The 12,344-nt window shown below is 39.3% G+C and overlaps 1 protein-coding gene across 4 annotated transcripts in view; it reads right to left on the bottom strand.

Moving 5' to 3' along the window:
• fam49al (family with sequence similarity 49 member A, like) overlaps positions 1-12,344 on the bottom strand; it is a 49,121-nt gene that overhangs the window by 21,488 nt on the left and 15,289 nt on the right. Inside the window, exons 1-3 of one of the 4 annotated variants that reach the window (XM_042075959.1) lie at positions 7,358-7,591; positions 3,251-3,331; positions 2,142-2,221 (exon numbers count right to left, since the gene is read on the bottom strand). In XM_042075959.1, coding sequence (XP_041931893.1) covers positions 2,142-2,214 — 73 coding nt within the window. In that variant the 5' untranslated portion in view covers positions 2,215-2,221; positions 3,251-3,331; positions 7,358-7,591. Of the gene's footprint in view, positions 1-2,141; positions 2,222-3,250; positions 3,332-7,357; positions 7,595-9,697; positions 9,803-12,344 lie in introns of those variants that run through there. The other 3 variants (XM_042075960.1, XM_042075962.1, XM_042075958.1) reach the window with 3 other exon arrangements.

Genomic DNA, 12,344 nt, shown 5'->3' with positions numbered 1-12,344 from the left:
CTATTTCTATGAAACATTAAAAAACATTGACAAACTGTCAATTAAACCTCCCTGATGTTCTGCTAAATGTACAAAAACGCTACTGGGCCTACTTCCTCAACCAATTTCTGCTTAATTGAGCTTTGCGACATGTCAATGAAATAGAATGTGTGTAATGATTTGTATGTGTATGTGTACACTTCACATACACTAGAAGTGAAGTGTAAACATTCTCTGGTCTGACAGTATACACATATTACACTGTCTCCTAACTTAAATTGAACTTGGGATGAGACAAGCAGATGGATATTTCGCAGCTGAGATATAACCCTCCTCTTATCTCACACAAGTCCAAGTTCAACTGAAAATCTAAAAATACTCTGTTCTTCTTCTTATCTCGCCTTATTTCTCTTATAAGGTCTCTTAGGAGTATCAGGTGAGATCTCAATAAGAGATTTACTTCTCGTGTGAAAAAAAAAAAATGAGACAATACATTTTCCCTTGGGATGTTCTGTTGATCTTTCTCCATTAAACTTGGGTCCCATCCTGTAGGTCCTGTAAGTAATTATTAATTGTAATGGCAATTTATGACGTTTACAATTCAAAAAATATAAAAATAATAACTGGATAGGAAACATCAGTATACAATATGTGTTGGAATATAGTTAGTGTTTTTAAATCCAAATGTGTCCAAAAACACATTCAATGATTTCATTCACTATCATACCTACCTAAAGATACTTCAGAAAAGCAATTGATCCTATACAGCAGACTATATCATGAGGTGCATTAAATAGCTATTTGTGAGCCACATTCTCAGTGATACACACATACTTGCTTTACTACATGCTTTAACTGTGTGAACAGCCTCCTTCTAGTAACCTCACATGCTATTAAGATGACATGAATTGAAGACATTTGGTTACATTTAGATCCCTAGACTACAGTATCTATAGATGCTCAGATTATAAACAAATTGTTAAAACATTTCTATTAAGGTTGAGGTTAGGGTTAGATTTGTGTTTGTTTAATGTGATGTTCAGTGAACAATTAGAAAGACTAATCTTGAATTTCAACAAACCATATCATTTTGATATCACAGTGACCTACAATGTGTGTGGGGGATTACAGAACTAACAACATTTTGGAAAGCTTTACGTGGGTCTCACTACTTAACTATGAGGCTCTGAGGCTGCTTAGCATTGCTGAAGTTATTCAAACTGAAATGTCTACAGTATGTACAGGATAAGTGTAAGGTAAGATAAGTGCTGTGGGACAAAAGTATCATTAGGAGGAATCTGTTAAGAGAAAAGTTGCACTAAAGTTAAGGGTTAAAACATACAGCACACACTATAGAAAATAGACACAGGGATTGATACAGAGGGTACGCAAAAGGATGGTACAATTAATGGAAAACGTCACTCCATGGGTCCTTGTTTGTTGGCTGAAACTAAATGACCTATTCCACCTGGACAGATTGTGTTAAACTCCAGCAATGAATAAAAAAGTCTACTGAAGCTTATGTTTTACATTCAGTTTAAAGTTTCATTTGTCCTCAACATTTGTTTTTTTTGTGCAACAGTGTGCAATGCATGAGTCTTTAGTTTCTGCCAGCAGTTTTCACACTCAAACTAGAGCCCCATGTGTTGATTATTTCATCTTTTGACAGCAAAAAGCAAAACATGGCCTGGCATTCTTACAGGGAGGCTACAATGGGCACGTAACTGAAGCGTTCCGTTCACGGAGCGTCTGCTGAAACCATTAGCTTCCACTGCAATGGAACTGGCTACACCAGACCTTGATATCGGCCCGTACATTCAAAAAATTAGACCAGTTTTCTAAAACTATTTGTATGCGACATGAACGGAGCACTTCAATTGCGGACCTGGTGTAGCCCAGGTGTCAGATTTTTCACCTAATTGTATGTATTCACTGCTTGGTGTTTTTTTTTAGAGGAATTTGCATTATTATGTGTCATAGCAGTATATAGATATATAATTTTAATCTATGAGCAATTATATTAAACTATGTGATATTTAGAGAGCAGAATACCAGGACATAATATGATGCACATAAAGACATGGCCGAAGTGAGAGGGAATGAGAGTCAAATAATAGAATGTGGAGAGTAAAGCAGCAAAAACAAAGATGATGATATCTCACGTTCAAAGTCAAGGTAAACTATGGGACCATGCTCATTCTCAGCACAAGCCAGCACCTTCATGAGGTTTCCCATCACTCCCCTGGAACACAGAGATCGAAGAGGGTTTGGGTGAGGGATTGTAATGTGGTTTGGATCTGGGACCAAGAGGATGTGTGTGTAAAGGATAAGAGTGGAGGCTTTTCTTCATACAAAAGCCTCCATGACTTGAAGATGGAATATATGTGTGCGTGTATGTATATTGGGTGAAGGAACGTTGGGGAACAACAGTACAGGTTTCCTTCAGGTGATGGGTTTAGCAACAGTGGTCTCTTCTCCAACTGTTTGTCTCCAGCTGAAACAGACTGAACATGTCAGAGACCAGATTCTCTCTAAAACGTTCACAAAATCTGCTACATAGCATACCACAGACAAAAAAATCAGTCTTCTCATGCTTTCTCATCTCAATTTGATGATTCATTTGATTTGGGAATTAGATGGTTGACACTGTAAAGAAACCACGGCAAGTGGAGAGATTGCCCAGAAAAAAACAGAAGCATTCAACATCTATCAGACAATCTGAATACACCCAACAACACACCCTTAACTTTTCACCACTCACCAGCTCTCCCAATATGCATCAAACACACTAAGGGCCGTGATCAGACAGCGCACTGTTTTTGCTGTGAGAGACGTCTTTTTTCTGTTGTTTTATATTGAGTTTTGCGTGTTGCTAATGCGCGATGGGCACCTTGTGTTTTCTGCACCTGTTGTGCCTTGCATTTTTTTCTGAGTGGAAAAGTGTCCAACACCATTCATGATTTTATTAAAAATGGTGGATGTAACTTTCATTCTCAGTGGAATATTTAAAAAAAAAACTTTTGGCATTAAATTAAAGTTAAATTTTGCTAACATATCTAGTGAGAAAGTTGCATTATATCTTCATTCCGTCAATGCATACAATCTCCTTTCAACAGTCATTGTCAACAAAAAAAAGACAGCATAGTGCACTTTGTGTGTTACACTCCGCAAACTGCCGTCTGTCTGATCACGGCCACAATCACACACACACAACACACATACACTGCAACACACAAGAGTACAGGATGCCATACCCCAAGCGAAGACTTACTTTCAAAGTCCAGGAAAAAATGTGGACAGTTCTCTAAATCCTTGCCAAGGACCTTAATGAGGTTCCCCATGGCCAGAACACCTGAGCAGGAAGACAAGACATACACAGTACAACTGCATACTTCTCTCTCTCTCTTTGTCCCTGTGTTTATATGTGTATGTTTGTGATGGACAGAGAGAGAGAGTGTCTGAAGCTAAACTATAAGCTATGGCTATAAGCATACATCTTAACAGGAAGAAAAGACCCACACAATACAATGAACCATTAGTAGCTATAGCATGGTCAGAGAGAAAGCCACAAACTATCCGTTTGTAAGGGATAGCCCATCCGAATGTGGTGATGGGTGAAAACTGAATTTAGCCATGTTGCAGAGGTGACCATCAGAGAGTAGGCTCACTCTTATGATTTCAGTGAGTGAAGTGAGTGGCATATGCTAACTAATGCACTCATCCGTACTTACTATCTGATCATTCTGATTTAAAAGAAAGGTCTTTCCAAACCAGAAACCATAGCGGTATGAATGGCTTTAACAGCATGTAGCCTACAACTGCTTATAATGCAGGGCTTATTCCAAGCACAATGTTGGACTACAATGCAGCAGCTTATACCCTGCAAAAGACCATCAGAGGCCTAGCAGAAATGAAGGAAATAAAGTTTACATAACTGCAGCAGAAGTCAGGTTGGCAAACAAACACAAGACTAGCGGAGATACAAGGTCCTAGTACCTTTATAGCTAAATCAACCACATTTCATCTGTTGGATTTCAGTTTCAGATGTCAGTCACTCAGAGAAGTTTTGTCAAAATCTGCCAGTGGTTATGGGTGAAGTGCTTTAACAGTTTTTGGTTGTATGTGAATTAGTGCCTGTCTTTCATCTTTCATCTAAAGTGCCTGTGCCTGTCTGGCAAAATCTTTCATGGCAATATCTGGAATTTGGCTTATCTAGAGCCTTTGTTTTTAGCTTTGGCCTTTGTTTTAAGAAATAATTTGAGCCACATTAGATGAAAGCATATACTCAATACTTCACAATTTCAAAAGAGACACTGGGGTTCACATCAAAATGTGATTTTCTCACACATACACTACCAGTCAAAAGTTTGGAGACACTTAGACATTTCCATTCCACTCCATTTTTGACAGAATACTAGCTGAGATCATTTGCAATGTTTTTTTAATCAGGGCAGCAGTTTTCAGATTACATTACGTGCTTACATAATTGCAAAAGGGTTCTCGACTGTTGTAGAAAAAAATGGCTGATCTTAACATTGCCCATTATCAACAACCATTCATCCAATGTTGCAAAGGCACATTCTGTTTACTAATCTGATATCATTAATCCTCAGTGTCCCACCGGCGGGACGATTACCCCCTCCCCCACCTCCCCCCAACATTCTAAATCAATTGTATGCACCATATTGCTATGTAGCATAGTAATGTTACACCATTTGAAACCTTTAGTGGGAATCCAAAAATGACAACTTTTTCATGTACAATCTGTATAGTGCTTTAAATTCTCAGATTAATTTTACTATGTCTCAATTAAATTTGATCCAAAATGCATCTATGTATATATATATATTGGGTCTTGAAATATTCACAGAAATCCATAGAAATTGAATCTTCATGTTGTATTATCCAATATTAGTTGTGCAGATGTATAGTCTAAGAAATTCTTGAATTTCCCCTGGGGATCAATAAAGTATCTATCTATCTAGTCTATCTTATACACACTCATTGAACCAACAAAGTAAATGCATAAATAGAGAGACTTTTTGGTAATTATTCCATATTTTGTGTAGTTTATATCAAAACATCTGACATACAATCTAAATAGTCCACAAGAAACCTCAAAGTTTACCTTTCATTTGAGACCAGGACTTTGCTACACAAAGGGGTTCATGTGCAGTAAGCATTTGATTGTCAGTATGCATTTTGGATAACCAAAAGTCCTATGGGGAGTTGCCAGGCATTTTATGCATGAGCATACCTTGGCAAATAATGATCTAAAGCACTCATATTTTCATTCTATATTGATCGACTTGCACACAGCTTCACAAGACCTGGTGCTAGGGCTCAGTTGTGTTTCTAAGTGATATCAAGTGACCTAGGGGGCTGAAATGTGGTCAGTTCAGAGATGCTTGTAATCCGGCAGAAAGACAATATATATTTTAGCCTCTGTAACTCTGTGCCAGTAGCCTCCAGACCCTGATAATCTAGAAAGATTAAGGGTCTGGCAAAGAACAATGTAATGGGCCAACTCAAGGGGCGGCAACAAGCATGCATTTCAAAATCTCACTGCACACAATTGGATAACACTAGACCATGTTTACTCTGAATTATTTCAGACTTCGACGCAATCGGATAACACTACGACCAATGTGTACTGTCCTCCAACGTTGCAGCGCTGTCTTCATCAGTTTAGCTGATTTCCCGGAATGTTGGGGTAAAAGTAACATGCATCATTGCTCTTTGCCAGAGTGTCTCGCAGAGACAATTCCATTGTGCTCTTGCGAGAACTCTGGATTTCCAGGGTACTGTGCAAGTACATCACACAGTTATTCTGACTGTTTCCTACGAAAACCACAGGTTCTTAGCTTTCTATAGAGGTCAAACATTTGATGGTAGGCCCCAAAAGAGGTGGGAAGAATGCCCTCGTAAGTAGGCACAGTGCAATTTCAGGCAAACACTTGAAATTTGTATTGGGAATCATTTAAAAGCAGGGGCGGGCAAACTTTTTGGCTCAAGGGCCACATTGGGTTTTGAAAATTGCCCGGCGGGCCGCACAACACATTTTTTAACATTTTTTATAGCCTATAATTTAGTATGAAAAGTATTTGTTTTAAAATGTGAATTGCTTAAAAATACTGCTAATTTTATGCTGTTTAACAATGTATAAATTGTGCACTGTCGCTTTAAGACAGTCGCTTTAATTCACGTTTATTTCTCAATGATCTTCTGCCTGCTCCGCTATCGCTAGTGCTGTACCTACGGCTGGGCCCTCTCACAGTTTTTAAATGGTCAGTAGTGGGAACTACTGTTGCCTTCATGATTTCCTTTTAAAAGTTTCTTATAAGAAGCACATATCACTTATCAACAATGACAAGCCAGAACATGCGGCTCTCTCTCCCTCTCTTGAGTGCAGACGCGTTCCCAATTAAATGGATCGCATAATGTTCACGTTAGATCTGCTGCAAAGGAGATAACTAAGAGTTAACTTAGTTTAACATGATGTTATCTCTATTTAACATGATGTTTTGACATTGACATTGTAAACGTTCTCTAAGGAGAGTGAAAAGCAGTTTGCAGTAAAGCTAACCAACTATCGCAGGAAAAAAAATAGCGAGCAGCCTGATAACCAAATGAAATGCTCGGCGGGCCAGATCCGGCCCGCGGGCCGCAGTTTGCCCACCCCTGTTTAAAAGGCTAACAGAAAACATTGGAAACTGCTGCCCTGAGTAAAAAAAACAATGCAAATTATCTCAGCTGGTATTCTGTTTATAATGGAGTGGAATGGAAATGTCTAAGTGTCTCCAAACTTTTGACTGGTAGTGTATGTGCAGTTATTCCCTCCTTAGTGAGATCTGCTACACAGTTGCAGTGAAACCCAACAATCCAGACATATAGAGGAGTTTATCTTTAAGACAATACACTACTATTAAATATAACAGACACCAAAACATTAACATTAACTCTTGCATACACAACAGCTAAATGTCTCTGCTGCTACATTAAGTATAATTACTATTGCGTTCATTAATCACAATCACATTTGAACACATGACACTGTCATGACACATGAACCCTAACCCCAATACTAACCTCTAACCCTAACCCAAATCCTAACCCTAACCCTAAACTAATCCTAATCCTAATTTGTTATGACAAAAACCGAATGACACTTCTTTCAAAACAAATTTGTTAAGATTTGTCAACAAATATCAGCCATCTGATATCAGTTCTGCTGAAACATCATTGTCTTCTTCAAACACCTCAACTCGACCCACCACAGCTAATTATCCTGTTCACTGGACCACTCCCAATGAAAAGCAAACTCAAATGTACCCAACACCGATCTCTATGGTGCTCTCCCCTTCTCTCTGATTCTTACCCTTGTCTTCTTTTTTCTGCTTTTTCTTTAGTTCAGTCTCAGATTTTCTTAGATTCCTTTTTCATTTATAACAGTTTGAATCCAAAAAACTAGACTAGTATCTTTTGCCGCATTAGACTTCTCCGAGGTTAATTTTGACTCTGTACTTAACAACTTAACACTTCTCTTTTCATGGCTTTATTTTTAAAAAAGGATGTGGTATGTTTGGAGCTGCTGTGTATTAGGAATGAGTGTGTTTGCGTGTATATGGGGGATGGGTGTGTGTGTAGGTTTAATTTTCAGTAAACCAGCTTCGACAGGCACCAGTTTCAGTTCAGTTTCCTTTATCTGAGAGCAAGGTTGTGAGTGTGTGTGTGTGTACTTGGATGATGCATGCATGTGATTGCATGTTTTTGTCTCCTGGTTCCTCAAAAATACCCTTAAAAAATACCCATATCCTCCATTTTAAGAACTATTTGCCCACCAGTTTCTGTTTTTAGACTAGTCAAGACAACATGAGATTTAAGATATTTTATGTGTCCATAGTACTCCATCTTTTTGCTAACATCCTTGGGTACAGACCGAATAGAGAGAGCCTACCTAACCAAACCTAATTGTGGCTGTACATCTTCTTATTGGGGGCCAAGCAGCCAAGCTGAGTAGGAACCCATTGTGTTTCTTCCTTTTCATATATTAATCTTACGTTTATATTATTATGCATTTTCTTTATTCTTCTGACATTAAGATTATGACAGCCTATAAAACAACATAGTAAAAAAGTTCTGAAATTTAGCACACCTACTGTACTAGAGATGCTATCATGATAGTGACACATCAAGTGTCATATCTACTCCTTGATATGGAAGATTTTATATCTGATTTTAAGTTAAGTTTTTTTCACATTCCACAGATTTTGCCAGTTATCACACTATTGACTACAAATAAGTATAAGTATATATACTCTTTTGATCCCGTGAGGGAAATTTGGTCTCTGCATTTATCCCAATCCGTGAATTAGTGAAACACACACAGCACACAGTGTACACACAGTGAGGTCAAGCACACACTAATCCCGGCGCAGTGAGCTGCCTGCATCAACAGCGGCGCTCGGGGAGCAGTGAGGGGTTAGGTGCCTTGCTCAAGGGCACTTCAGCCGTGCCTTTCAGAAGGTGTTTGAATAAAATGGGACAAAGTTATTTTTATTGCTGCCAGACCCACTTGGGCCAAACTGCCAAACATGTAATGATGGGCTAATTGTCATTTACCATAAAGCTTGGTCTTATAGGGTACTAAAGTGTGACGTCAGGTTTCCTTAGCAACCAATTTTCTGTTCTACACAAACCAAATGAACAACATGAAATATATGCCAGACCAAAGTTTTATAGAAAAGGAATGTTTATTTCATGAATAAGCAGTTTGCTTTTCCGATGATTGAAGCAATTTTTGAGAATAGAATCTTTAATCTTTAAACTGAAACTAGCGTTGTGTAAACCGCTGTCAACATGGTGCAGTGCTTTGCTCCTGTATGCAATCATCAGTCAGAGTCTAGCCTACTTGCTTTTTTTTCAGGTTTGTATATAAATTCCGAAATACCCCAGTTGACAGTAACGTTATGTAATCAGAACAGATTAGGCCAATTTACCGTTACGTAAATTTATAAACTTTATCTTTTATGCTAGTGGAAACTTTTCCTTTTAATACAGCGGAAGAATATACAAAAGCCTCAACATGTTTCGATCTGTAGTGATTTTCACCTCTTGACATTGATTTATTCTCGTTTTCGAAGAAAGAACACAGCGAAGCAATAGAAAACCCTGGTCTAACCGGGAATCTTGCAGACAGTAAGAATGAACATGGAATAGCTTCTGTGTGTATGTGTGTGTGAGAGAGTGATGTGGTTCAAGTTTAGAGATTAGAGCCTGGCATCACCTCTGACAGTATGCACTATGTTTGACTTGCATCATGTGGCCATGGAGACTATGCAGTTTTGTAGCAAAGCAAAGGACTACATGTACATACTCTCTCTCTCTCTCTCTATCTCTCTCTCTCTCTCTCTCTCTCTATCTCTCTCTCTCTCTCTCTCTCTCTCTCTCTCTCATGCAGTGTTAGGCCTGCTCCCATTTCTCACTTTTAGCCCTACCCCTGCTCCTTTGCCTCTTTGCCACTATAATGGGGTATTTGTAGGCAAAGCCTCATAATTCACATTGTTTAACACTTCACTGTACCCCTCTACCTGGACACCCCTACCTCTAAACATGAATGAGCAACACGGAGGGGTAAGGTGAATGGAGAAATGGGATTGGGCCATAATTAGTGTATCACTTGAAATGGGAGGTGCACCTATTTTTAGGTAGGTCTTACCTTTTCTTCAACGTTTTTTTTTTTTTTTTTTTTTTTAAAGTGCACTTTACTGCATCAACCTGGGGCCTGTGTCCTCTCACCTCTCACTGCATCAGCTCCTCCCACCTGAATGAAAAGAAACAAGAGGAAAGATACCTGTTCATTAATCATTTCCAGCCATAATTCATCATCCGTCATCCTATGACATCTTCCTCATCACCCTCTGTTCTAGGATTTCCTCCACAGAACTGGGGCATGAACCAATGATGGAACCTGCTTTCCTTATCAAAGGGATGAGAGCAAGCAGGATGGCATGAATGAAGTTTGACATATGTGCATGACATTTCCTCTGACTACTTAAAATTGCAGGTGATTTCACAGCATAACTGAATTTTGTTTCTAGGTCACTTTTAATTTTCAAGATAACATTAGATAAATGTGTTGTTGTCTGCCGGGCAACATTTCTTTCTACCTCTCCTGAACAGTATATGATATTGTGGTATGTTGTTGATACTAATGAAGGGCCCATAATAGGCTACTTTGGAGTCTTGGATACAAACTCTAATATGGATACAACTGGATACGCTCAAAGTTTTTGTTGTGGACACTGAGGAAAAAATACTCAGATTTTTTTGAGAATGGTGAAGAGAAATGGAAGCTTTAGCGTAAATTCTGTCAGGAAGACTCAATGCATGCGTCACTCATTCATTACTTCCGACCAATCACCAGTCTGCATCAGCCTTTATAATCATTTTACTTTGCACCTGCCTGTTGCTTTCAGGTGCCGATTTTCGATGTTCCGTATCCATGCACGGGTAGCTACAGTAGTCATTCACTTCGCCACAACTTTAACATGTGATGCAGTCACAGACCAGTAGCTTAGCCTTCCTTACGTTCGCTTCAACTGAGTTGGACGCATCTCACCAAAGTCTCGGGGGTTTCCATTAATGTAGCATAGTAGCTTGTAAACGTCGGAGAGTAAGGTAGGCCAGATTGTTGCCACTGTTCGGGTTGTCGGCCCGGTCTTATCAACGGAAATAGACAAGTTCCGCGGCTTGAAGTTTCTCTTTCACCCTAGTCTCGTGTTGGATCCTAGTTGCTTAAGAGGTTAACGTCGTATCGCTAACAACGCAAATATGGTTGCTAAACTTTTCTGACGAAAACTGTCAGACTTATCAGGCTACGCTGTTAACATACATGTACGGAACCTTTAAAAAAAAACTCAGTTAGGCTACTCCAGTTATCGACACTCGCGATGGTTTCCTTGCCAAAGTTGCCATGATACAGCTTTGCTAGGTCCATATCCTAGGCAAATTGTCTCGCTGGTCAGGCTGTTGTGTATGGAAGGCCAACAGGGACAAAAGTACTCTTCCTTCTTGGCTGCAGTGTTAGTCGCAGAGATGCTGTTGGTATTGTCTGCAGGGCGGTATAGGCTACTAATGTCATTAACCCATACTATTTCCGATGCACCTGAAGGCCATATTAATCTTATTTTCATTAGCTCATGTCTGGCTGATCATTATTGTCTATTACTGTCATTGGTTATGTGTCTACATAATATGTAGGCCCATACATTGTGTTCGTTGATTTAACTAATGGCAACGTAATGTATCATGGCTGTTTATTTGTCTGCGTGCTAGGTCCTTTTGAAAATGCTATGTCTCCTCTCTAACCACTCCATTCCTCCTTGCAGGTCTTCAGGCTGTAGGGACTAGAACAAGATCTTTCCTCAAACTCTTCTCTGCCAAAAGAGCAACACCTCTAGCAGGCACAAACTCTCCTTCAGGCCAATACTGCACTCACCCTTATACTTTTTCCAAGCACAATGCACTTTGCTTGTCGTCATTCGTAATCTCCCATTACGTCATGGCAGCCGCAAGCACAGGGATGGCATTCCTTCCCATTTCTTCATTACTTAACATCTTAATAATCTTTCAATTTCAGGAGCAGCTCCTCTTCGTTTAATGTAAATGCCTCTCTCTCTCTCTCTAATTTAAGGGTATGCATCTGTCGGCAGTGGGGCACTGACCCTCACCGTAACTATCTACTTCATGCAGGGATGCGGGGCTGGTTCACGTAGGCCTATAGCCAAAACGTGCATCAGTGCTTTGGTTCATATTTAATCTTACTTCATCCAGGTCATGTGATGTCAACTTATTTACCTCCTCGTCTAAGCTATACGCTAACCCTTCATGTCTTTATCCCACCACAGTAGGAGCAGCAGAATAGTGAACTTGCATTGTTAAATCATTAGATTTTGCAATTCACTATCGAATATCCATATGTCCTTGAATCTCAATCACATAATTCTCAATCGTCATATAATCAAATCAATCAGCAATTATTAGGCTAAATCACCAATTCACTCTAACTATTTAATTTACAAGGTCTGTGATGCTGGTTCACTATTCTAACCACCCACTTACTCTTGGCTCTGGAGCAGTGCATTGTTACTCATTTAATCTTATTTCACCCAGTCAGCATGATGAGGATTACTCTTCCATCTCTTGTCTTTATTTTAGTTATATGCTAAACCATCCTCAGCGACCATCCATAAGTGCTAGTGTACTCCAGCTATGTATCTGTTGATTGTATTTTGTCTTGTCCTGTTGTGTCCTTGTGTGGGTCTGCTGCTGGTTAGTTAACCCCGGCTCTCTTTTCACTCCCT

The sequence above is a fragment of the Alosa sapidissima genome, chromosome 21, assembly GCF_018492685.1.
Source record: "Alosa sapidissima isolate fAloSap1 chromosome 21, fAloSap1.pri, whole genome shotgun sequence".
NCBI lineage: Eukaryota > Metazoa > Chordata > Actinopteri > Clupeiformes > Clupeidae > Alosa > Alosa sapidissima.
This window is presented reverse-complemented; position numbering and strand designations above follow the sequence as displayed.